Source organism: Scomber japonicus, chromosome 1, assembly GCF_027409825.1.
Source record: "Scomber japonicus isolate fScoJap1 chromosome 1, fScoJap1.pri, whole genome shotgun sequence".
Taxonomy (NCBI): Eukaryota; Metazoa; Chordata; class Actinopteri; order Scombriformes; family Scombridae; genus Scomber; species Scomber japonicus.
Window position 1 is genome coordinate 21,137,382 of NC_070578.1, and position 27,982 is coordinate 21,165,363.

Consider the following 27,982-nt stretch of genomic DNA (forward strand, 5'->3'; position numbering starts at 1 on the left):
TAACCCCAATCCTAACCTTAACCTAACCGTAACCTTAACCACTGACCCACAAATCATCTTTTTCCCAATTAGGGACACAGCTTTTGTCCCAAATTGCACAAGCCTTCCCCAATTAACTGGTCTTGAAAGTAGGATAAGTCAGCCCCCCTCCCCCCCCCAACACACACACACACACACACACACACACACACACACAGAAAGAGAGTGCTACAATGCAATACACCCTAAAACTGGGTTCAGCATACCAGCCAAGTTGAAACAACAAATGCCCTTTCAGTGAAGAAAATGAAAAAGACCAGAGAACATCGAAGATGATCAACCAGACACAGAAGGACGTCCCTGTTTGGTTAGTTAACTCATGTGAGAAAATATTATGAAAGAACAGATAATAGGAAAAGCAGCGCTATCTTGCTGGAATATTAACTGAAGCTATAAACATGGCTTTTGAAGGATAAGGGTCCATCTGGACAAAGGGTGAATGTCCCTGTCAGTGTGTGGTCTGTTTCCAAGCTGATGTCCTTAACTGTGGGGTTACGCTTGCACACACTAAGAAAATAAGGTTTTCTAAAGGGTTCTCACTAAGAAGATATGGACCTAACTGGATCTATTTTTCTAAAAAAAAAAAAAGATTCAATGACGACCTAAAGAAGATTTCAAATCCATTGTGTACTGAAACATGAATCTAGAATCATATTAATTCAGTGATCCTAAATACTTTGTGATGTGCAATGATGTGCAATAAAAATAAAGTTAAAGCAGATAAATGGTTGAACCAGAAAGGAGTACCTTTAAAAAAGATGTATAAATTAAAATGTGAGTTTCTTAATAAAAGTACAAAAATTATATCTAATCTGACTCATAGTTCAATAGTTCTTCTACAGAATACACATAAAGGTTCAAGGATGCACTTTTTACTTGAGAGGGTGTGTCCATAGTTTGCGCTGACATTCCCTGTTGTGTTAACAGAGTGCTGCAATAAAGAGATCACTTTTTCATGTTCCCCTTGGAAAGGCTGGAGATACCAACTGGGAAGGGGATTGTGGGAAAATGTACCCTGATAATTTAACAGACAATTGCTGAGGAAAGGCTCCAGTGCAGTGTGTTCACATCTGTTAGTCTCGCGCAAGAACACCAACACAAATCATACTCATATTTCTATAGTTTTATCTCCTGTCATTGGGCACATGTCAGCGCTCGTTTTGAATATATCAAAGATGGCACTGAATGTATGTCACTGAATATGCTGTTTTGTCAGATAGAAAATCAAATGAAAGCAAATATTTACAAGGAGCCCTGTTAACTGGTGCCATTCATCCTGAATAGTTTACTTAAGAAACATCTTAATATTGTTATCTCTGTCTCAATTTATATGTTGCTTCAAAAATGTAGGGTGAACAGCGTAACCTATGGTTACCCTTTTTAATTTAACAAGTTCGAGATATGACTTTAAAAAGCAAGGCTCCATTTTCCTCAACAAGGGAGATAATATTTCTTTTAAATATTCTTTGGTCTTTCAAATATTTTAACAGAATTTTAGGAAAACAATTTCTTTGTATTTAATCCTCAGCTCCTCATCTATTTTACCTGTTGTGTTTACCACACTCCCACACTTTGTATTTTAAAGTATTTGTTTACTTTACTCAGTGGCTCTGTCAAAGTCTATTTAGACAACAGTGCAGTTAAGTAACTAGGTTTAGGTCACGTATGTAAATGCAAAATTGTTATTAAGCAAATTATGGCCTTGAAGCTGAATAATAAACCAGTCTGAAAAACACCCATGATTTTGAATTTTTCTTATCTGCTGAATGTTTAGAGTAATAATAATAATTTTTAATTTTTAAATTTTTTTTGTTATTTTTTCTGTAGCTGTAAATGTATGGAGAGGTGCTTAATCACCTTGATGTCACCAGTCTACCTGCCCAGTAGGTGGAGCCAACAGAATGAATAAATTCTTCTGGAGTATTGGATATCTCACATCTGATCACTATCTAAAAAACACATTTTATTTTTCAATCTATTCACATCTTAATCCCAATATGTTTTCAAATTTGATTTCACTTTCAACTTCCAAATCCATTTTCCAAAATTTCAATTAGATTCAGAGGTCCTCTCTGTTGGAACAGTTTACCAGATCACATTAAAAACTCTGCCAGTCTAAAATCACTTAAGAAATTATCCATATTCTTCTATATGGATTAATTAAGTAATGCAACACAATAACATCTCTTGCTATCATATTTCACATATCTGTACATTGTTACCCTTCTTGTTACACTTGTAACACCTTAGTTTTGTTGGGCTTATGTTTTTGCTTGTCCGTATCTGTGACCCCTTTTCTATGTGAGAAGTCAGCAGTAGGAAAGTTGAGGAAGATGTGATGACTGAGCCCCAATAATTAGTAATCACACAGGTTTTACAGGAAAAAAAGTTTTTACTGAAAAAAACTATGGTCATTTTATAATTTTATAGCATATGATTGTATAAACATAAACATAGATGGACATCAATGACAATCAGTTACATAACGTTTAAAATACATCTACTCCTCTTGTAGCAGGTGAGAGTAAAATGCTTTAAAGAGGTTCAAAGCTTCACGTTTACATCAGTCAAAGGTTGACATACAGTGTTAAGTCATACAAGCTAAAATATCAACAAAGACAATTAGAAATCAATTTTAATTCTGAATTAACATTTAATCCATTCATATCTGAGGCTGACAACACCAGTGGTCTTGAATGAGACGACATGCTTGCATAAATTCTATCTGGTGAACCAAGACAATGACACATGAGGTTTTGAGGATCATACCGCACAGTACAAGAAATCTGCCTCCCAACACAAGACAAGTTGCTAGTAAAAGGTTGATTGCAAGTGCGGCGACTGAGTCTCTGAGCATCCAGCATCTAGGGAAGAGGACTGGGGTGTAGCGGCTGGGACAGGGGTTGTTACTGGGGTTTGCAGTCAAAACAGCCTCCCCCATTGTCTCTGTGAGTGCTTTAGTGTAGTTAGTGGAGGAGGTATATGGGGGTAGTTCAGTGGTTGTCAGTTAGACTAGAGACAGTCCACAAATTCAAGGCAGGTGTAGATAGCTGGACAGCGACTGTCTGACTGTCTATGGTGAGCAAGGCGGAGTTGATGGAGGCACTGGGAGGGCGGCGAGTGGTCACAACCTGTAGTCACCATGGAGATAACTAGTATTGATGGTAAATGTGGTTTGCCACCATGGATGGACCAACAAGAGGCGGATCAGTACTGAGGAAGATGCTACCTCCTCCCAAAACGTGTGGATGCCTTAAGAGTTCTTGGCAACCATCTTCATCGTGATGGTCTTCACTTCTGAGTACTCCTTCAGGCCACTCTCTCCCCTAAATACGACAACAGGAAATAGTAACAATGAAGCTCATTTTGTTTAAACTATCAAACTGACAGCAACATTGAAATATAACATAAACACAGCTAGAGCCTCTGGAAAGTACAGCAGTATCCTCTTAGATGAAGATTTATGCAAGGTTAAGCAATTTCGTGAAGTGGTTTTTTCATAACACAAAGTCAGTATTAGTAATATTATGGTTAAATGTGTATATTCAGTGGGCAGGCAACCAAGAGAGTCATACTCACAATTCACGTCCATTGCCAGACATTTTATATCCTCCAAATGGACACTGTGTGCTCAGAGCATTGAAGCAGTTTATCCTAGGAAATACACAAAACATTGATCACTCTTGTGCATTTGACTCATGTGGTTTGTTATTGTAAAATGGTGCATAATTTTATCCACAACAGTAGTATTAAAGCGGCATACAAGCCCGATGTAAAAATGTATCATCTCCATCATTGCTATTTTTGTAACTGTCTGAATTTAATGATATGATTTATAATTATTTAACAAAAACAGCTGGAGGTTGTCAGTTTGTGCAGCCACGCTGAACAAGCAAACTATCCAATGAAGAGGAAATAAAAAGTTAAAGGACTGAAAAGAGAAAGACAATGTTTACAAAGTGGGGGAATTCTGTGATTGTGTAAGAAAATATCCAAACATTCTTAGAGGATTCACACTGAGTAGATCTTGCTACTTGGAGCCAGTTTATGGAGGAGACGATATATTATATAAAGAAACTCATTTGGAGTAATAATGAGGCCAAATTCACCACCAAAAACGAAGGACTGAAGAGAATTCCTCAACACGTTACTACAATCTACAAATGATGCCAAATAAATTTCTATAAGGACAAGTTGTACCAAAATTTGACCTATGGCTAAGTCCCGCCCTCAAACGCGATGAGCCAATCACAGTGCGTGTAGTCATTCCCATACACTCTGACTTTCTCTGCCTGCACGTCCATTGAAACACATTGCAGAAAGTCAGTTTTCTGAGATTTGAAGTTTAAAAATGGTCAAACAGTGTTCATGGGGTACATGCAACTCCGAAACAAAGTATCCTGAGAGGCTGGGCGACGGGGTGTATTTTTTACCCTTTCCTAAGCCACATCTCAACCGAGAAAAGTGTCTTCTTTGGATAAGGTTGTGCAGTAGACCACAACATCAACTCAACGTGAATAAAATTAACAAGGATGTCTACATCTGTTCTAAGGTAAGTCAACATCGTATCTGAGGCAACATATTGTCACTTTGCTGGAAAGAAATATAAAGTTATCTTTAACATCTCTAAAGTTAGCCTATCATTAGCTCCTAGCTGCGTTGTTCATCATGTCACTTTGTATGGGAGTTCATTGGCCTATTTTGTTCTAGTTTTTGTACTTTGGTGATTGTACATCATTGTTAGCTGTTGTCCAAATGGCTCAAGTTAAACTAACGTTAACCTCTGGAGCTTAGCTTCATTAACTTATCTGTAATAGCCAAGATAACAAAGGTTGACAAACGTTATGCTGAATGATTCAATGTAAATACTGTAGCACCAAACTAACGGAGAGACACTCTTTGTAAAGATGGTAAAAAGGCTGTTATATTTTTGTGACTTTTAGATGATATCTGATCTTTCTGTCTCCAAAAATGGAATTTTTCAATCAAATCAATGGCCTCCTGCGAAATGTCTCCTACTGTGACATCTGCCATAGTGCCTGTCACTGAATGTTTGTTCGAGTTAGCCATAGGTCAATTGGCTGTCTGTGGTCAATCCGAAGTTTCTTTTCATCCTGAGGAGTGGTTGTTGTGGTTGATAATAGCAAAGAAGAAATATTCTTGGGGGGTTTGATGGGATTTGACGTTGAAGAAAAGATGTTAGGAAAACAAGTTTGGTCTTTCTCAAAGTACAAAACAAAAGCCTCACCAGAGGAACAGAAGTGGGATGGTGATTGGGCAGCATCAAGTATGAGGATTGTAGTCAAGTATAATAAGTGGTAAAAAATATCTTGGCGCATGCTGTATGTTAGCTATAATTCTTGCCCTAGTCATTGCCATCTGCAGGTAATTACAAAAGAAAAAAAAACAATTTTTTGGGTGAAGTCAAGAAGTAACATTTTACAGCCATTTTATTTATACAAATTATAAAATGCAGGTGTCTATTTACATTTTCAATTTGTGTTTTGCATAGTTGTCTTGCACTGGCATGTTGCTTCTGATATTTTTATATCCCGAATGTCTGAGCTGAGGACAGAACGTGAAAAAAAGGAAGGAAAACATTTCTTTGTGGCTTGTGTAATGATAGTGAAAGGGCACGTTGCCAGTTTACAGTTTCTGGATGCCAGAGTCTGAAATGGTTGATACTTCCCACATGAAAAATATTACTGATTGCAGCTAAAGAAACACAGCAGATGAAACTCACCAGACAGTGCCAGCCTGCATGGCTGTGGATATGGTCATGGCTTTGTTGATGTCAGTGGTGAATACAGCGGCAACCAATCCGTAATCTGTGTTGTTGGCTCTTTCAATTACTTCCTCAATAGTTTTGAACTTCATGATCTGCTGCACTGGTCCAAAAATCTGTAAACAGGTCAGTATATAGGCCATTATTAGTCATATATAAAAACATTATCCAACTTTATGCAGTATACTTTTTCACATGAGAATTCATGCATTAGTTGGACTGCCACTGTCAAAACCCTTGTCAAATATCCTTGTACCTCCTCTCGAGCGATCCGCATGTCGTCCCTCACATTAGAGAAAACAGTGGGCTCAATGAAGAACCCTTTCAGCCCCAGGGCTTTGCCTCCACACTCCATTTTGGCTCCTTCACTGATGCCACTCTGGATAAACTCCAACACTCGATTCTGCTGCTCCCGACTGATCTGTGGAAGTGAAACACAGAGGACAGAAACATTTTCAAAGTGAAAGAAAAGGGGAATTACTGCAAGTGATTAAACAAAACAACTGTGTAGTGTAATAAAGTGATAGCTGTGTTGTCCTCTCTCACCTGTGGACCCTGCTCAGTAGTGGGATCGAAGGGGCTGCCGACTATTCTCCTCTTGGCTCTCTCCACGCTCCTCCGGACGAACTCCTCATATATGGGTTCCTCCACATAGATGCGAGAGCCGGCTGTGCAGCACTGGCCTGCATTGAAAAACACGCCCTGATGGGCCTGTTCTACAGCCAGATCCACTGAAAAAAAGTAAATCAATAGCCAGATTAAACCACTTGTTTATTTTTTTTAAAACTGCCCCGTGGTAACTAGTTTTTATAACTATGAAGCTAATTAATAAAGAAAATTTAAAGTGAAATAAGGCAGAATTTAATGCTGCTATCATTACACCCCTGTACAAAAAACTCATCTGGTAAAAAAAGTAATGTGTGTAGTGTATTGTTACAAAATTTGCCCTGATATTTATTGGAGCTATCCTGTACAAATCTGATACCTGACACCTGAGAGACAAGACCCTGCTGTTGTGTACGAAGGGGTACGAATGGACCCCTGTGATTTATGGGTCTCGGCTGAAGCACCCGACTGAGTCAGGGTCCATTCTCCTGATTTACAGGCCTTAGGGAGCCCCTCTCACGGCTGCTGAAAGCATTTGAAAGTCTCGGCACCCCCAGTTTGGTGAGCCACTTAGAATTTATATGAAACCCATCCATCCACAGGTTTTCATAGCACTACAAAGTTTTTGAGTATTTTAGGATTCCCGGTCCATGTGTGTATTTCCACAGATTGAAGGTCCTAAGAACAGGACATACCACTAAACAACACAGTAGAAGTGACGGACCACCTAGTAAGGGTGACAGGTAAATGGAGGAGTGACTTAGACATTGCCTGAAAACTTACAATCAGCATCTGCAAATATGATGTTGGGATTCTTGCCTCCCAGTTCCAGCGTCACTCTCTTCAGGTTACTCTTCCCAGCTGCTTCTTGGATCAGCTTGCCGACCTAGCAGAGAAACAGACCTAGGGTTTACTCACAGAGATGCAGGCCTGTGGCCAGATCAGTAAATCAGCTGGAGCCATTAAATAGCTTAAGAGGATGGTTAGTTCCAAACAGGGAATGTACCGGTAGGCCAACTGAAACATGAGTTCTGCAAACACACAGAATGAATATCTATTACAGGTTTTTGGAGACAGCAACAGGAAAATAAAAGTATGTTTCAGCTGGGAACAGCATCCGATGTCTAAGAAAGGGCAGGAAGAACCAACCACAAGGTGTGTGGGTGGTGGCTGTGATCTAACCGACTGCGAGAAATGAGGTTGTTTGGTAAGAAATTAGTCTGGTGTGTAAATATGAAAGAGCACAAGGGATTTTCTGTGGTTTTCCTTATCTTCCAGTCATTCCTATTTCCATGAGTGATGATATCACATTACCCAAAAGGAGACTAATAAATAAAACACTGATAAGATTTTTGGTAAAATGTATCACTGAAGGGAATAATACATGGAATTCACCAAAGCAGTCACACCCGTGTGTTTACCTCCTTAACTTCAAATTACTGGAATTTTGGTCACCATTTCACCCACACATACACATATATATATGTGTGTGTGTGTATGTGTGTGTGTGTGTGTGTGTGTGTGTGTGTGTGTGTGTGTGTGTTTGTGTGTATGTATAAACACACACACACACATATATATATGTACGTGTGTGGGGGTATATGTGTGTGTAAGTATAAAACATTGAAATGTTATAATGTCATTTGAAACTACTTATTGAGGATTTTTATAGGGAATTAGTACAATAATCCTACACCTACACCTAACCCTGCATATTCACATAAGATATTTTCCTTGGTGTCAAATATGGTGAATCAGTTGAAGCTGCATCGAAGACAAACAGCAGTATTTCATTCACTGACAATTTAAGGAAATATTTTAGGAATGAATTGAATAATTAATTACCAGCTTTAACTGAGATATAACATTTACTCAAAAGATAACAAGTGTGAGAAACCCAACAAATCTCCCTCACAACCACATCCTAAACAAGTATTCATCTTCCTGTTACTCATACCGCCTGTTTTATTTTCCAAGGGAACAGACAGGATAGATAGGAAAAATACCCTTTCTAAGTCCAACTAAAAAAACAAAATCACCTCCAAAGTGGGAAAGACTTATCTTCTGTCACTATCTTAGAAAATTACAGTATATAATACAATAGATAATAATAAAGAAGAATATAATAGCCTGCTGTGCTGTGATGGTACTGTACCACAGTTTTATACAAACAACACAGCACTTGGTTTGGATTGAGTGTGTCTGAATATGTTCTGTGTCTGTCTTTGATCAGAGACACAAAGTGGCTGACTAAGAAGAGGTTAGTGTGTGTTTATTCAAGGGTAAAGGAAACATGTTGAGCTGCTAGTCTCCTCCGTGAGGAGTCACAGCTACATGTGAGTCGGTATGAAGATGAGTTGGGGTCCTAAAATCCACCTGTAGCTACACCACCACCTTCCACCCTGTGAGGAGTTGCTGTGGTGGAGAGTATCCCACACTGCTGCTACTACAGCATGGTGACTCACTGTCTGGGCATCAGCAGGCTGTAACAGCACTGGCTCATTCTCTCAGTAATTGACTCCAGATCACAGGAAACAACAGGAAAACTAGTAAAAAAAAGGGGGGGCACTCACAAAGGAAATGTTCAATCAAGACGAAATGATAAAACAAAGAAGATGTTTGTGTTAGAAGGTGCTTTTATGCAAGCTCGCATGCACACTGATTGGGTGTGTCTCTGTGTGTGTGTGTGTGTGTGTGTGTGTGTGTGTGTGTGTGTGTGTGTGTGTGTGTGTGTGTGTGTGTGTGTTTGAGAGATGATGACAGAAGGAAAACGTATGTTTTTTGTTAAACTGTGCTGGAAAACAATAAAGACACAATGTTAGAGTCATTCGAGAAAAAAAAATGTTTACAATGTTAACCTTCTTAGTTAAGCATGCTAACATTTACTATTTAGAACTAAACACTGCAGCTGAGGCTGGTGAGAATGTCAGTAGTTCAGGTCATAAACCAAAGTACTGAACAAATTAAAATCTGGCCTGATGCTGCTGCTAAATAAAAAAAATCAGAGACCAAGCTTTTTATAATTCATACTGAGGGGGACATGAGCATGTGTACCAAATTAATAGTAATTCATCCAATAGTTTTTGAGTTCAACAAAAACCTAAAAAATATCAACCTGCTAGTGGAGCTACATGAAAAATCAGTAGATCACCAGTGGAATTCATCCTCTGGGGACCATGAATTTCTGTACAAACTTTTATTATGATTCAGCCAATAGTTGTTGAGATACTTAAGTCTGGACCAGTGATGGAGTAAACCACATGGCCAATGTGGCTAAAAACATTTTTCATTGTCACATTAATGAATTAATTGATTACCATAACTGCCTCTTGAGGTAATTTGTACAGCACATTATATCTTATGTGCTTAATTGATCGTTGTTCCCTCAGTCTGATACTCACTCAGGTTTTATGTTAAGATGAATACATTTCATTATGTTGTGTCTAATTTCCTCAGTTTTAGCTCCTTATCAATTAAAGTAATCTGGTTTCTATGCATAGACTGATTGGAGGTTGCTCACAACACATACATACTCTAACACACCACTAGAGTCAGAACAGACATCTCCATGAGCCTCAAGTCTAATCCAAACATGACATAAACCTGGCTCATTTACCAAAGATACATGAGAAATACAGGCTGGTCACATTCAAATATAAATTTTGCATTAGTATTGCTGTAAATCATTTTACCAGAGGGGTTAGTTTGCAGTTAGAAATAAGAGATTTTATAAATGATGTGCAAAAAAGGGAATCGGCTGTCACTCTGTCTGTTCCCTCTGTTCTGAGGAATGCATTCAGATCACACCACCACCAAGCACTCAACACCTAACATGGTATGTCCTTGACAATTTAGCTTTCCATTAACTGCTTCCCAGTTCTGCAAAGCTACAAGGGTTTATCCTGTGTATGTCCTGATAGTTAGTCAGTGAAAGGATGTTTGTGCATAGTGAACCTACATTAACACAGCACAGACAGCGGAGGGAAAACAGAGGAGGAACTGTGCTTTCAGAGAGCTGTGTTTGTATACTCTTGACAGAGCAAATATGTGCATGTGTGTGAGATAAAATCAGAGCACTCTGTCATGGGGAGTAATGACAGGGCATGCAGCTTACAGTATGTAAAACTCCATTTGTTTGTCATTTAGACTTCAATACAGGCACACAATATCCCCTAATTAACCAGCCTGCTCTTATGCTTTGCACATGTTGGTCACTGTGTCAATTTTGTTAGATGACAAAAGCGAGCAGCAGGCAGCTGCTGATCAGTGTCACTTTATTGGGGAAAAGTACCTCAGTTGATCCTGTGAAAGCCACTTTGTCTATGCCCATGTGCGAAGCAATTGCAGCTCCTGCCGTTGGCCCGAATCCTGGCAAAATATTGATGACTCCCGGTGGAAACCCGGCCTGTCAAAACAATATGAGAGGAAACAAGCTTTAGCGGAGATGACAGCAGAGCCAAGCAAAACCACAGGCAGTGTGGGGGAATCCGGACCCAACCCAACCTCCCTACCAGCAGAGAATGGAGAGAACATCAAAAAGAAGAAGGCAACAGACAGATAGTCTCCAAAAAGAGGAGAGGCCAGAAAGGGCAGGGGGAAGACAAGGAGGATGTGGACACTGAGATTTGTAAAACATGATTAGGTTTATCTACTCTACAGTACCATGTGATACTGCATTATTCCCATCTTGTCTGCTCTTACTTGTTAGTTTACCCTTACTGTACACAAGTGCACTCGCTAACCCTGCTGCTGCACAGTCAAGTCAAGTTTATTTAAATAGCACATATCTACAAGTGAGTCTACAACAGGCTCAATGTGCTTGAAGACAAAAACAAAAAAAAGCAAAGCTCATACATGACAAAATCAGAGAAGATAAGATGGCATTACATATAACATATAAGATAAGACAAAAACATATTAGACTATATATATTAAACATTACACAAAAACATCACATTATTGTAGCACATGCGTAAACCATTGAACATAACTATGAAAAGGCATTATTAGTCATTCATATTGTGTTATTTCCAAATCTTCAGATATTGTTTTTCAAATACATTTTCTTTTTAATGAACAAAAGCCCATCACTTAGCCTAAAATGTGGCCTCAACAGTTTTTAAATGATTTAACATACACCTATCCCTTACAATAAGTAACAATCTAACATATCCAGTGTTTATCCATCAATGCTGAAACGGCAAACGTTTGGCTTTGAATGAACTGTCACTGCATCGCTGACAAATGTGGCTTTTTGTTTAGGGCTTGAAGCAAGTGATGTTAGTTCTTTTTACACTGAGTGTTTTTGTATGTTGCACTTGCATGACTGATCTGAAATCTGGACATGTTTGTCTGCAGAATGAGCAGTTTTTAGAGATGTTGGTAGCTGCAAGCAATCCAGAGACACTTGTAAGCACCGATGAATATTTGGGTTTAGTCAGATTTAATCCGTCCCTCACACAATCAAACAAACATCTGTGGCCATTCTGTATTTCTACTAGTGGAAGTTGGCAACCGTACACACACATTTAGCAGGAAAAAAAGCCATCAGCAGTTGTTGTGTGTGGCCAGGACCGGGAGAGGCTGCACAGAAAGCTGCCAGGGCCAGGAGAAAATGGAACTGCTGCCCACTGCAGGCTAGCAGCAGCTGGATTCATCTCTTGCTATATTCACTTGCACTCAGGCATTGAACTTTTGCTTGTAAATTTCTGACCACCCACAAGTTTTCATATATATCTTTGAATTAGATTGTTCAAAATTGAGGTGGCAGCTAGGGTGGCTAGGCATTTTTTAGGGGTGGCAACTGCCACTCCATGACATCCAAGCAGATCTGCCCCTGGACTGGGAGCCTCTAACTTTAGATATATTTCTGAGATGATAAAAGTCAGTCTTGATGTGCTTTTGGAAGCATCCAGATCAAATCCAGGTTTTTGGCATTCTTACAATGTTTTACTGACAGGGGAATTTACAAAGAATGAATCTGGTGCCTTAAAGCCTTGGGTCCTATTTAAAAAAACAACTTTGTTTTGCCCCCATTTATCTAAAAAATAAATAGGACCATCCAATATTTAATATCTGGAATACATTGGAAGAAGTCATTCATTGGGCTAAGGTTGTTGGCAGAAACAGATATATAGATATAACTGTATGTCATCAGCATATGAGTGATATGAGATATTGTATTGCTGAATGATGGACTCAAGTGGGAGCATGTACATATTAAACAGCAGTGGACCAAGAATTGACCCTTAATTGACTCTATATGGAATGCCAACTTCAGGTAATTCAAAGTAAACTGAAAGCCTCTTTTAAGCTTTGGAGGTATACTGAGAGCACTAGACTGGGATATACAGGCCTGATGACCAGAGCTGAATACTCAAAAGTAGAGATGATGATAAAATATCTAAAAAAATAACAAAATTGTAGCAACACCATCACCCTTCTTGTTAGACCTGGTACAGTGTGACAATTAAAAAATAGATGGTGAAGCTTCAATTAGTTCTTTACTACCAGGTTCATTAAACCTAGTCTCCGTAAGGACAACAAAATCAAGCCTGTGAGATCTTGTTGCATCATTAACACTGAAACTGAACACTGAACTGTTTTATTAGTGAGCAATATGACATTAAAGAGTGCCAACTTTAAAGAGTTTACAGAATAACTAACAGAGTGGCAGAGTCACTATAAACCAGATAACATTAGCAGTCAACTGCTTTGTTCTTTTTCTATTAATGTGAACACCCTCTGTTCAAATCAACGTTTGAGATTAAGTCATATTCAACAGCAGAAGAGAAGATCTTTAACTAGTAGTGGATACTGAAGAATCAACGAAAACTTTCCTTCAGTTTTTGAAAAGAATTAGAGTGGGACTCTCAATTGTGTAGCACAGGGTCTGTTTGTAATTTGTTGGAATTTCTAGCAATGATGTTATTTGTTCCCATGTACCTTAGAACAATACTGACAGTGGGATGCAGGTCACTGAAAGTTGGAATGAATTAAATTAGATAGACTACCGTGTCACCAGAGAGACAATAGGTGCAGGCACCTGGGGGAGTAACGATAGTATTTGCTGCTGTTGATTAATGCTTAACACACAGCTCTTCTAGACACAGGGTTTTGGTGGGGGTTGTGACACAATGCTAACAAGGCTAGCTGGATTAACATTGTTGTACTGGCAGATCCAGCAGTGCCGATATTGCACTTTTGATTTGGGTTTACTACACTACACACCTGCATTGTCTTTCTGTTTATTATGGCAGCTCAACTGGCTTAGTGTCACTGTATGAAGTAGTACATAAGTCTGTTTCTAGTTCCTATTTTAGTTCAAAACTAGCACTATACCAACATTGTTATAAGGTTAGTAGATCAGCAGCCAACTAATTGCAACAAAGTTACCATATTGCAGTGCTTGAGGTGGGCCGGTACTCCTTTGTATGCAGTAGTGACACTTTACTCTTTGGTGTATCGTGACTTTTTCTTGCACACCAGCTCTTCTCACAAATTGCTTGCTCTCTTTTCTGCCCTCTCCATCGTCCTCTGGGTGATTCATTATGGCCCTAAATAAACTGTATTACCCAAGGGGCACTGCATGACGCTGACCTGTTCCCGTTCTCATGAGACTGCTTTCCTCTGTTGGTGGCTAGTCTAAGTAATGTTACATTAACCTTACAATAATGTTGGCCTTGCCCCACAAGGACACAAAGAGAACAAGAACAGAGGCAAATGATGACACAACAAAAGTTAACCTGTACTAAATTCTGACCAGAAGTAGCAGGCTAATGTTAGCGCCACTCCTTGCAGCAAAGAGCCTGTTGATGTAACATTAGCATCAACAAAAACACCTGCAGCTACTACCACTGCAGCCAACTACAACTTTGATAATAACATCAGTCAAGATGAATGGCCCGACTTTTAGTCAAAGGATCAAATGCTGGATTTTTGCTCCGAGAACAACTGGCTCATTGTCAAAGACAAAAAGCTTGGGTGCAAAGTATGTAGAAGTTACATCATTTGCAGCTCAGAGCAGGGACTGAGGCTGTCAACTTAGTAGTGTGGGTGTTTCATTTCTGTCTTGGTACTGACAGGGCTACACAAAAACATTCATTGCATAAGAAAATCAAGGAACACAGAGATTCCAGATCCCACATAAAAGCAGCAGAGATTGAAAAGATGGCCTGAATGGCAAAATTAAATTCAGAAGAAAATTCAAGACATACACAGGGCTGAACACGATACAAGTTGCAGATATACACGCCAACATGTGAATAAGGAGTACTGGCACTTTTTTTTTCCACTTCAAGCACTGCCAAATTGGGATTGTTTCTGAGACTTTTGCGATTTAGCTTTTAACCAGGAAGTAATGCATTGTATCACAACTGAGCTAAAAACTGTGCTCTGAGTCACCAGTGTGGAGCTTGCTGCTAAAACTTATTGATTCAGTTAATGACAATAGAGATTCAGTATACTTGGTTCACCTTGAAGATTCTGTGTCAAAGATTTGTTTTTACATGTACTGACCACCTCAGGTGTTTCGAATTTAGAAAATGTGGCTGGTGAAATCTCAGAACCAGACATCTCAACACCTGAACTGATAAAATAAAAACCTTCAACTTAAATGGATTCCACCAGGTTTAAGTGATAAAATGTTGGGGGTTTTTCTTTTTACATTTGGATAGACTCAACCTTTAGCCTTAGCTAATGTGTTGGCTGGTGTTAATCCAAGGGTCAAGATTAACATTACAGAGTCTGCAAAGATGCACCCATTGGACAAGTGACACTTTATTAAACATCTGTTTTTTGTCACCTTGTGGTTACATTAACATTGGGTTATCCAAATAAAGTGTTGGCCAAATTCATAGTGAACACTGTGTTCTTGGCAAACTGAAACCTGTAAGTGATTCTGATTAAGTTAGTGAAGTATTAACATTTGACTGTCCAAATAAAATGTTGGCAAACTGCCCTGTGAGCACATTTTGGTTGGCAAAGGGATTCTGTCACTTACCTCCTTGATGAGCGCTGCCATGTACAGGCAGGTGAGTGGCGTCTGCTCAGCAGGTTTGAGGACAACAGTGTTTCCACATGCGAGTGCTGGGCCCAGCTTCCATGCTGTCATCATCAGAGGGAAGTTCCACTGCGCACACACATACACACACACGCCGGAAAAAGACATCATGCATCTGACTGACACGCTGGGTGGTCACAAGTCAACCTCAATAACTCATCGCTCATAAGTCACTTACTCTCATTTTCACTCTGTCTAAACATAGTCAAGTGAGAAAATGTTCTCGGCACTTGTACAGTATTTTCTCTTCCCACAGTATTCTGAGAAAGCAGGGAAATTGCAACACATGTGCAATAGACCCATATCACTGTACAACACACTGGCCTGTGTTATTTCTGCTTTACACAGGAGCCCATGGGGCTCAACACAGAACCACACGCTTTCTGCACTCTTGCACAATCAACAGTGTCTCTTTCTCCTTGATCTTTTCCTCCTTTCTCACCATTCTCCTTTCCTCAAACTCAATCTGTTAAATCTTGCAGTTCACTCTTCTGCTTCTCACTTCTCATTCTGTATTGCTCAAACTCACTGGCACCTTCATTTTTGAGGCTTACCAGAAAGATTTACCAGAATAAACAATGACTGTCAGAGAATTACAGGAACATGCAGAATGTATTTCAACAAACAGGCCAATTCACTGTTATCTGTATGATCCATAAGCTTTTTGTGTCTATTATGCATGTCACTTGTAGGAAGGGTTGTACTCACGGGGATAATTTGCCCACAGACTCCAATGGGCTCATGTCTGGTAAATGTTAGATACTCTCCGTCTGTGGAAAGACACACATGCAGACAAGCACACACACATAATCAAACACAAACACACACAAAAAGTAACCTTAGTTATGCATATCTAGCTTTAGTAGTTTTAAACTTGAAAGTGTCTGAAAATGTCACCACTTGATACCCCTGGTGTTGTTGACTCAACATGTTAATTTGTAAATGAATACACATGCAACATTCCTGGTTACTTTACCCTAGTGAGAGATTACGTTTCGAGCCTCCAACAGCACAGGCATGTGTGTAACTGTTTTAGGTCATAGAAATGGGTGTTATGCTGGAAAGGTTTGCTCATTCCTCTTGCATTACTTGAGTAAAAGGAGGTGCTTACTGAGGGTGTGCCATGCTTGTTCATTCTCCACAAATGTACCAAAAACAATTGATATTGAGAAATGTGTGTATGAATTTGTTACAACAGCCCTCAGCTGATGAAACATTGCCTAATGTTGCATTTGGACTGGAATGATCAATGGGGGATGAAAAGCCAAAATATCTTTTTCAATGGGATACAGTGAAAATATGACAATGGACACAAAAGTGTCAAGCTTTTTCCATGACTCCAAAGTGGATGTTGGCTCTTTCAAAACTGTTATTGTGAGATTCAGGGAGGCCTCTAATGTCCACAAGATTTGTTTTAAGAATGATGCCTGCAAATGATGATTAAATTTCAATTTGGAACATGTAGTGTAAACTAGATCAAACTGTAAAGCCAAAGGTGCTCAACATAATGACACTCCCAATTAATTTCACACTGTCTGTGATACAAATTTAACTTCATAATCTTAGTATAATGTGCAAGTCAAATAGATGCTGAGGGGTTGTTGACCTCATCTTGACAGGTGAACTAATACAACCACTGACAGCCTTACATCATACAGGCTGCCGGAATACCCTTGTTTATTTTCTGTGAACGTCTACTAGAAGAATAAAGCTTAAAACGAAAGCCCTGGGAAAAAGCTCACCGTGGTTGGTTTGGCAGCAGAGTACAAGAGAAGCTTTGATAGGGACAATACAGTGGTATCAAGAGGTTTCCCATGTCCTCTTTCTTATTCTATTTTCCTTTTTTGTGCTGCCTGTTGAAACAGACAGCCAACTTTCCCCTCTTCCACCCCCAAATTCTACCGATTCATTGGTGGCAGCCTCCTCAGGACAATAAATGTTTGTATTTGGATTGATTTCCAATTTGATACCTTACTTTGCTGAGCATGCTTTTACTACCATTTGTGTTGTTGTCATGTAACAAAATAAGCCACAAAACAGTCTGCGTGTGAGGTCTTAATACAAAAAGTTGTACAACAACCAGAATATATTAAAAGAGCAAAAACATGATTCAAATCGTGCAATTTCTTATCCAAGATTAAGTTTAAAAAAAAGATTAAGAGTCTGAAAAAGCAAACAACCTTTGATATACTACAGACACACTTTGATTTGTGCTTAAGCAATTTTGCAATTTGATTCTTAGCCTTAATGATAACCAGCCTGGGTCAAGACAAACTTTCTGCTCATCAGCACTTACTATCACCTACTAATCATTACTTTCCTGATTATGCCTGTTTTATTCTTTTATTTTGACACTACATAACTGAAATTGTGGATTGGGCCTCTGAAGATTTTAAAAATGCAGATCACGATGGATGGCTGTTTCTAAATATATCTATAATTGAAGACAGAAAGTGGCACATGTTTGAAATAATGATAAACAAACTGAACCACCTGCAGTTTGTTGATTTGGAAAACACTGAGAATGCCACAACTTCTAAAGCCTCTCTTCCCATCACCAATCTTCCTTTCATATATCTCAAGACTTACCCATTGGAATAGAAGTGCCGTGGATCTTGTCTGCATACCCAGCAAAGTATCTCAGTGTCTTTATGGTTCCTTGGAGGTCCACAAACAGGGTGGGCAGAAAAGGCTTCCCACTGTTCAGTGACTCAATAGTCTGAAAAGAGACAGGGTAGACGCTTTGAGAAATATGTGATATAACCTTGTGATCCTCACATAATTCCATACTGTTCCAGTGTTAACACTCTCCCATGGGTGAAACATGAAACTATGATAACACTAAACTACAAATATACCCCCTCAGTTACTTGTTCTGCTTAAGGCAAAGCAAGTTTATTTGTATTTTTAAACACAAACGCAACTCAAACTGCTTTGTGGGAGACATAAAAAGCACTAAATAACAAGGGAAACCAAAGTAAATAAAAAGTAAACTATTAAACAGACAACTGACAAATGGAGAATGGTTAGAGGCCACTATGATTTCAGAGTAGTTACAGTGCTGTCATCAACAGACAGATACATAGTGTAATAATCCAGTAATGTTACCTCTGTGAAACCTAACTGGTTCATGATTGTGCATTATTTATTACTTTAACCTTTATTTCTGCTCTTTTATGCTGATTTTTAGTGCTGCAAATAAAATGTCATTATGTTTTTATATGCAATGACAATATCTATCTATCTATCTATCTATCTATCTATCTATCTATCTATCTATCTATCCATCTATCTATCTATCTATCTATCTATCTATCTATCTATCTATCTATCCATCCATCCATCCATCCATCCATCCATCCATCCATCCATCCATCAAACAAATCCCAACATTTGTCCACTTACTGCTAGATAGACACTGTCCCTCTCCACCAGATCAGCCAGTTTGGACAGCAGTCGACCCCTCTCAGATGCGTCCATTCTTCGCCATACCGAGCCCAAAGAAAAGGCCAGGCGAGCTGCCTGCACTGCTTTATCAACATCAGCCTATGAGGAAAATGGGTAAAGGTACTAATTATCTAACTTGAAACAATAAACAGGTGTATTTTACTGAATCTTGTTGAAATAAGGCCTGGAACAGCCGCTTAATCAATATATCATAATAAACTGATCTCATATTGCATGTCTGCTTTGTTTCATTTTTTGGACATAAACACTCAACGTCTTGCAGATCAAACTATCGTGCAAAATGAATTTGACTTTTTATTGTTAAAGTAGATGCAGTGAGATAACCCTGTTTTCACACAAAAAATGGCAGAGAGAAGATGCCGTTCTGTAGTGTGATTACCTTGTCTGCTTCCTGGACCTCACAGATCTGCTCTCCGGTTGCTGGGTTGCAAGTAGGGAAGACCTTGCCACTAACAGAATCCTGCCACTCATTGTTGATGAAAATCTGCAGAAAAAGACAGTTTTTAGTATTTTAGTCAACAGAGAACATGGATGTAAAGTCATGGGTTTGAATGAGTTAAATGGACAAATGGGTTATTGCAACTTTACAAATTGTATTAGACTTTTAAATGTACTAACCTTGAGTGGAGATAATGATAACATTTTATATTCATAAATATTTGTGTTACATTAAGTAATGGTTTCATTACACCATGTTGGCTACAGTGGTGTGCATGTAGTCAAGGCTGTGAAAGCCTAACAGCCCTCAGGCAGCAGTCCCAGCACATCTAGGCTCTTGTGTAAGGGATATGGGAGAATCTCTGGAAATCTGGACAGAGATTCCTGCCTGTCCAGCATTGCTCTCTGGGGAGTGCTCCACCATCCAGACAAAGGGGTGGGGTGTGGAGGTGGAGGGGGTGGAGGGGGGACAGATAAATCCCTATCAGACACCAGACCCCCACCCACCAACCCCCAAGCACAAAGACACACGTTTCACAACATCACTGCTCGTTTACGAGATCATAAAACACGTGCCGCACTTGGTTTCTGTGATGCGTTAAAGCAAGTCTTCCGTTAAACAACCACCTGGGATTCCAAACAGGACATATTCAACGTCTACCGAGACCACAAGAAAAATAAATGTTTACAGAGTCACACAACTGAGAATTATGATATGTTATGAAATATCTGAAAAGGAGAAACATGCAAGATGCAAGGTGTGATTTGAAACTGCAAATATATCTTACGCAACTTGAGTCAGAAAAAAAAAACTCCTTTCCCGCTGACATGTTTAGATCCATTAGGCGGACTACTCACACACTGTTTTTAATGGCTGTCAGTCTGTCTGATAGATAGAGTGTAAGGAGAACATCTGCTGGCACAAATCCCTCTGTGTATACATATGCTCTTACCGTCCTTCTACTTTAGAGGAGCTCAAATGCACTGAGAGCAAACCTGAGACAGGGTTCAAGTATCCCACTGGCCTAACTCTCCAACATGTTTACCTCCATAAACGCCAGCCTTTAAGTACTATTTAATTGGCTGTAAACTGTTGGCCGTGTTTACTTTTGGGCTGGTATAAAATGCCAGGGAGTCTGAAAACTGTTGGGAGTCAGCAAACGCATCGCTCTGCCTGCCTCTACCTCTTCATTCCCACGGGCTCATGAGGGGGACTCTGCATATGAATAACTCAGACATTTAAGGTGTTCAGTATCTGTGTGTACCACCTCACAGAGCCATACGTTACAGACTCATTCCTCCCCGGTTCCTTTGTACTGTTTACCCCCACACCATCCCCCACACACCTAACACACACACACACACACACACACACACACACACACACACACACAGATAGATAGACACAGGGCGGGGTGGCTTCTCTCTACACTATTCTCAGGCGCCTTCCATCAGAGGCCACCTTTAATCTGCCACTCATTAAGAGCACTTCATAAAATTGTCAGTAATGATAAGGCGCAGAGGGCCAGCTACAAAAACAGAAAGTCCTGTAGAGCACTGAATTAGTTTTTAAATTTATAGGGGCCACTGAAGTGGGGCGCCCTAAATCAGAGGAGCCCCCTGACAGCCTCAACAGTCTGAGCAAGAATGCAGACCATGGGTAGCTTTATGCATGGCGTAACCCCTCTCACAAGACGCTGCTAAAGGAGAACGGATGAAGCACGAGAACAGTGGAGCAGGCCGCCACCTAAATCATGGCGAGAAAAGGACAACTGTCAGCCGCCGTTTGGCTCGGCCCTCTCTCTGGGCTCGGACTGGTGTTAGACTTTTGTCTCGTTCCATTGAGAGACTTGATTAAGATGACAGGACTGGGTAGTAAATCAACTCTCAAGGTTTCTTAAAATTGCTTTTAGGATCATTTGGAAGAGGGGCAAAGAACACAGGAATGAAAAAACAAGTGCAAGGGTGCACATTTTCAAATGACAAATAGTGTTTTCTTTCCCATTCCCTGCGGGGTCGTTACTATCACTTCACATGATGGTTTCATGTTTATAAAATCTGCACTGCCAATGAGAACTAAGAAATAACTATCCAGAGACTTCAGGCTTGATGACAACATTCTCAAAATAAACAATTTTCTACTTTTGCACAATGAAACTGTTTACAAGTAGACTTTCGCAATTTCACTTTTTAAACGAATCTTAGTATAAATCATCTTAAATAATCAAGTTTTGTACTATTGCATTAATAAAAAGAAACATAAAAACTGACGTAAAAGCACTAATGTGTGATGCCAGACACATAATGAGGAGGCCTGATGTGGATGAGAGCTGAGCAGTAAGCACACAGGTCAAGACTTTTTTGCATGGGCCGTAGGGCAGCTGCAAACATTTAGCAACTCCCATGCTTTTCTGCAAAAGCTGTCAATCACATCATCCACAGAGATCCGGACCATGGGGATAATGAAAAGATGAAACGCGATGTACACAAACATGTGTAAAAGTCTTTTTGTTCACAGCACGTTTCAATTCAGCAATTTATTCGTATTAATGCAACATCTGAGTGAGTTTGGCACACACACTGCAGGTGTCCTGAACATTGTCGTTCATCCCAAAATGTTTTATACACTCTTATACAAGTAATGATTGGTTCAGCTTTCGCCTAATAAAATACGCAGATGTTAACATCTTTCATTTTCTCGTGCTAACTAAGGTTTGCGTGATTTTTTATGATAATTCATTTTTTAGGAGTGAACTGTAATGGGAAGCAAGAAAAGCCAAAATACTTTCTGCAGCCAACAAAACATCTGTTTGGCTGCTTGATTCTTCTCACAGCTCAGATGCTTACGGCTGAAGGAATATGTAATGGTACACAGTTCTTGTCTTTTTTTTATATAGAGGGGGGACATGGGGGAGGATGAGGACGGGAGGTCGGGTTGGTTTCTGTGTGTGCATGTGTGTGTGTGTGTGTGTGTGTGTATGCACGTGCACACACTAGGCTTTATATATGTGTGTGTTTATACACAACACGCCAAGATTCCACAGCCAGACGAATCCTACCCGGGCACCTGCAACGCTCGTCTGTGCAGGAAGTTTCATATCCTCTGCTATCACAGGACCTCTATTTCCTTTCTGGTTCTGGATCGGTTTCAAAAAGTCTTATAATTACTACTGTTACAAGTAAGTGGAGAGCATGTGAAAGTGGAGACCAGGTGGTGTTTTTTTTCTACTACTTCTCTCCACATGTCTGACACTATGGAGCCTTCATGTTTTTCATTCACACACCCACAGACAATGCCACCCTGCGCTCCTGGGTTTGGCAAGGGCGACCCCGCTGTCATAGACTGGCAAATGTCTTTGTCTCGTCAGTGTGTGTGTGGGCAAACAGTTAAAGTTGTTCATCCTGACTCAAAGAAACAGAAATCTGAGAAACACAAATTTGACATAACACTGTAATTAAAAATAACTTTACTTTAGTTGATTAATTCACTGTGCTTCTTCCAGTACTGCAGTGTGTGAAAAGTACTTTGCATGTTTTGCATTTAAATCCCTTTTCAGGCTTAAATTATGCTAATTTTTAATGCCTCTTTTAAGACCCCAAAGTGTTAGACTTAGCAGTAGCTTTTTGCACTTTTTAACAAAGATTCTAGGCAGATATATATTCAATATATGAATTATTTAGTTAATCAGTAGGGAAAATTTATCCAATCCGCATCCATGTATCCCAAAATTTGACTTCCATTTTCAAATATCTTAGCAGAGTGTGAAAAAATGTGACAAAACATGTTATCACTCACATTTCAGACATAATATAAATACTATTTGCTGCACTAAATATAGCCGAACTTAAACTATATCCTTGTTGAAATGTTCAAATTGCTACAAGATTACAATTTAAGTTTCATTCATCAACAAAACAGACCTCACCTCCCACTACTGGTGTTTTTTTTAAAACATTTGAGGTTTGATGGGTTTCCTGTGTACCATTCTTTAAATCTCAGGTCAAGGAAATGTTTAAAGAGCATTTATTAATGTGGTTTTACTCGTGGGATCAGTGGACAAGGAGGAAGTAATTTTTAAAGAAATGTGATGCTCTTTCACAGACAAATAAACATCCAGAAAAGCACTTCTGCCTCTGTGGTGTCTCACGCTCGCTGGGGAAAGTGCCTATTCCAACAGATTTATGAAGCCAAGTGTTTTTCATAATGACACCGTAAGGATTTACACGTTCCTTGTCAAAGGGGCTGCAGACTGAAGGTACGGAAAGTTAACAGGGTAACCTCCCTGTCACTGCTCTTCCTTAAACAGTGATTAAGAGACAGGGGACATGATGTTGACGCGTGTGCTAAGATGATAATTTACACTCACTGCACAAGTAGGCATTTCACACCAACGGACATATTAATGGCAGTGCACACTTACCCTGTCACAATCAAAGAGATGTGTTTTAGAGAGTATGTGGCCATGTGTGTGCGAACTGGGAAATTGTGTAAGCAAAGGCGAAGAAGAGGGGGGAGAGTTCTCGCTGTGCTCTTTGTGATAAATCATTTAGTTGCACAGTATCCCCTAACTTTGGCTCTGTTTGATCTTGATCGCAGTAAGATGGTGGTTTTGAAGTGAAAAACTCCAGAACTGCAGGTCAGGCTCTGGCGAGGCAGGGCCACTAACCCACACAGTGAGACAGGGTCATAATTTACACCCTGGTGGACAGCACCTAGCATCGGGGAGCCCCAAGCCTCCATCTGTACTATCTCAATCAGTGACAGATTGATGGAGCCTCTTATTCATCCAAACTGAGTGGATGTCTCTGCACAGACTACTTTGCAAACATGCAGGTCTTCAGCAGACAGGTTCTGCACAGGTCCTGTGGTGAAAATGCTCTGAAGCCACCGAGAGCTAAGCAACTATTTTATAACTGTTGATTAGATTAAGAGATCCGTAACTCAGACTGTGAACAAGAATGCTGAATTTGATCCCTAAATCTGGTCGCTGTTAGTTTTTTTATATGTATTTAGCACTATTATTTATGTTGTAATTGAAGCTTAACAAGAACTTTTGTGAATCACTTTAAAAATAATTTGCAAAAGGTTCCATCAGATCAAAATAAAGGGTGAAAACCTTTGCTGACTTTTTATTTGCAGTTTTACTAACCACACACACACACACACACACACACACACACACACACAAACACCCACACAAACATTTAACAGACTGTCCTTTTCAAGTAAACGCAGCCGAGCTGTGCTTTTATTTCCATTCCTATAAAATTTGTCCCACTAAGTGTCTGGTTTAACAACTCATTATCACTGAATGGTGTGAAAAACCACTATGGCCTGAAGTATCATCAACTAAAGAAAAGAAACACGTTCCTCAGTTTGCTTTAACTAGTCTCTCCTCTCCACTTTTGCCACAAGTGAAAAACATCAATAAATAGCTATCACGACTCTCTTATTTATGGCTTCCTTTGTGGTCCTATCAACCTTTAAACTGTTTCTGTCTTGTAACCCAGCTGTTGGAGCCTTCTAGCGATAGAAATGTGGGGGCTGGGGATACGACAGGCAAGAGAAAACTTTCTTCTTCATGGTTTTTGCTACAAGAGAAAGGGTGTATGAAAGCTACCAAGTCTGGTTATGTGGGATATCAATAAAAAGTTAACACAACTACAATTTGATATAGATAAACACGGCGGGAAGAAAGCTTCACTAATACAATCACACGTGTCACAGTTCATGACACGGTGAAAAGGACAAGGGGCAAACCTCAATTGCAATAATCTTCCTTTATCAGAAGCCTCCCGGTTATTAAAGCAAAACTGTTAAGTAACAATACTGTATCAGTCATATTGATGTTGTCAGGGTCACTCAGAGGTAATCACAGTCATGCTGACTTAGCATTTTTATGTGAGTCAGAAAAAACGTAATATTGCCTTCATGTTGGATAAAAAAGTTGTACATATATCAGTAAAAAAATTAATGAAAATCTATGTGGAGGGATGCAGCTACATCCACAAGCCCTTATAGGCCAGTGAACAGTGCTGGCTGTTTCCCTTGCAGTCAATGGGGTGGAGAACAGGAACAGGGTGTGAGGAGAGTCCACGCCAGGGGTGCCCATAAATCAGGGCCCTTCTGCCCCCTATGTCCACCAAACCAACAGGGACTGGATGATCCAAATTCCTGGGGGTTAATTCACCAAGTCGCTCCCTAAATTTCCTCCTGTATACCGTTGTGTGTCCACCCCTTTAACTAACACTCTGCACTGTGAGCGAATAGAAAGCTTACAACACCACAGAGTCTATGCAACACGTAGTGTCGTCTTTATGGTCGTGCAGCAGCAGCAGCAGCAGCAGCATGCCCTTTGCACTTAAAACACTGAGGTATGTGTTAACACAGAGCAATTATAGTACTGAATGAACTTACACCACGCTATCATTAATCTGTCCTCTATGAGACGTGCCCTTTAATCTCACGATCATAAAAACACTTGTTCTCAGCTAAAAGACTGTTTCAGTAGCAACAAAACTGTAGTAAGCAACATCCTGGCTGCTTCGATTGATAATGAGACCGCTAACAAAGATCACTGTAAACATTACAAGAATCCCACAAAAGATCAAGACAAAAACTAATGATTTACAATTTTTAACTGAAATGACTTCAAAGTGTCCCAGTATGTGCATAAGTTAAAAAACAACAACTATCTAGACAGTGCAGAAATGTAATAAACAAGCCGCAAAACACTTCGTATGTGGACAAGTGTGTAACTGGTTTAACATTTGTAGATGAAGAGTCACATTCAGACCACAAAGGCTCAAAATCTATAAAAAATTAATACGATTAAGAATAAATTATGTAGTAGTATATTTACAGCTATTTATTTATTGTGGAGAAACAAATGGAAACAATTAATAACTAAAATATAGATACTTGTCTGGACATTTTTCTCAAAGTCTCCCTGAAAGTACATTTCTTAAGTAATTTCTGCAACATGACTTGTTTCATGACTCAAATAAAGTTCTTTGTTTGACTCAGACTCTTTTCTCCAGCTGTTTCTGCATCCTTTTTCTCCCACCCACACACTTCTGACTTGCAGGGTGAGCCAAAAACTGCTCTGCTCTGATACAACTTTTTTTCACTGAGAAAACATGCATTTTAATGTTAAACCTTGTATTAATCATCTTTGTATTTCTTTGTATGTACTAAGGAGGTAATGCCAGATTTTTGTGATCAGTGAAGTCATTAAAAGAAAAAGACTATACACTGAGAGGATTTTGGTTGTATTTGGTTCATATGATTGACAGCAGTCTAACTTTACAACTAAGTAATACCACAAACAAACTGCTGTAGTGACTTATAATCATCAGGAAAAAATTAAAGAAGAGAAAAATCTGCTTGTTGCAATATTTAAATTTTATAAGTATCCCTTTAATTAATGCCCTGATCTCCTTTAATTAGGCAATTTAAGATTGTAAATTGAATTGCCTGTTATTACTTCTCTATATGCAGTCACCTGAAATTATGTAGTTCTTTAGGTGAAATATGTAATAATAATGAAAAAGATTATAATAATAGTAAATTGCATCTACGTGAGTGTGTTATATAAAATGTAGTTTTGTATCTTAGAAGACACTTGGCTGAGTTTAATCCTAAAACAGTCAAACTAGACACGCCCTTTATTAAAACGTTATTATTACGGTTATTTTGCAGCATGTTTAGCCAACATTACATTCAAAATCACTAGTTATTATAATTTCTTTTTTTGGTGTACAGTTCTATACAATGACTCATATGTGAAAATGTAAACATTTACTTAATTGTTTTAATCAGTCAGTTCCTCTTTTGCCAACTTACGTTAAAACAAGAAAGATTTGATATTATTTATAAAATACGCTACATTTGTTACCTACGTCTTTAATTTAAATGATCTTGTCCATGATTTATTGATCATTTACTGCTGATCGAGGCTGAGCACGTGGACGCGGAAAAAAGTGATCGGACTTTTAAAGCGTACAATCATCAGTTTATCCACTCTGTACTGGAAGTTAGAAAGTTTTCTTGGGGGAAGTTACTGGAGCTACAGCAGCTGACACAGAAAACTCGCAGTTTGCAGATTTCTAACTTTTGGCTAACTTCAGACATCTTCCGAGTAGAAACGAGTCCGTTACGCGCAAAGCAAACTCGAGTTGGTATATCGGTGTGCAGAGAAACAAACCTTGGTGTACTTGATCTCCGGGTTGGGCACCGGCGAAGGCATCAGCTGGAGGGATGCCATGAGAGCAGCGGGGTCGCTCTTCACCTCTCCGGGGATCTCGATCTTACTGGAAGTCATCACTGCCGTCTCTCCGCTCGTCTGCTGCGCCTCTCGTTTTTTTCAGGACAGATTTGTGATTAGGACTTTGGGTTTCTTCCTGGGTTTATAGCCAGGTGTCAGCCGCGGTTCATTTTCATTGGGCAAAGAAAAGGGCCGTCCTTTTGAAAATTAAATACACACATTTACATAAACAACCTCAGCCATGCGTGTTAAAGGAGGAGAAACACATCCACTCCACCCACCACCTCACTCCCGGTGCACTCACTTTCTACTTTTCTG

At 39.4% G+C, this 27,982-nt stretch overlaps 1 protein-coding gene across 1 annotated transcript; it reads right to left on the reverse strand.

Annotated features, from left to right (window-relative positions):
• Positions 1 to 2,417: 2,417 nt before the first annotated feature.
• On the reverse strand, positions 2,418 to 27,939 carry aldh1a2 (aldehyde dehydrogenase 1 family, member A2). The gene is made up of 13 exons (XM_053320504.1): positions 27,605 to 27,939; positions 19,339 to 19,443; positions 18,897 to 19,037; positions 18,081 to 18,210; positions 16,200 to 16,261; positions 15,432 to 15,560; positions 10,722 to 10,835; positions 7,214 to 7,316; positions 6,371 to 6,555; positions 6,081 to 6,245; positions 5,783 to 5,940; positions 3,619 to 3,693; positions 2,418 to 3,365 (listed from the first exon to the last, which is right to left on the reverse strand). Exons 1-13 carry the CDS (start codon positions 27,719 to 27,721, stop codon positions 3,293 to 3,295), a joined length of 1,557 nt encoding a protein of 518 aa, XP_053176479.1. The 5' UTR covers positions 27,722 to 27,939; the 3' UTR covers positions 2,418 to 3,292.
• Between the last annotated feature and the right edge of the window lie 43 nt (positions 27,940 to 27,982).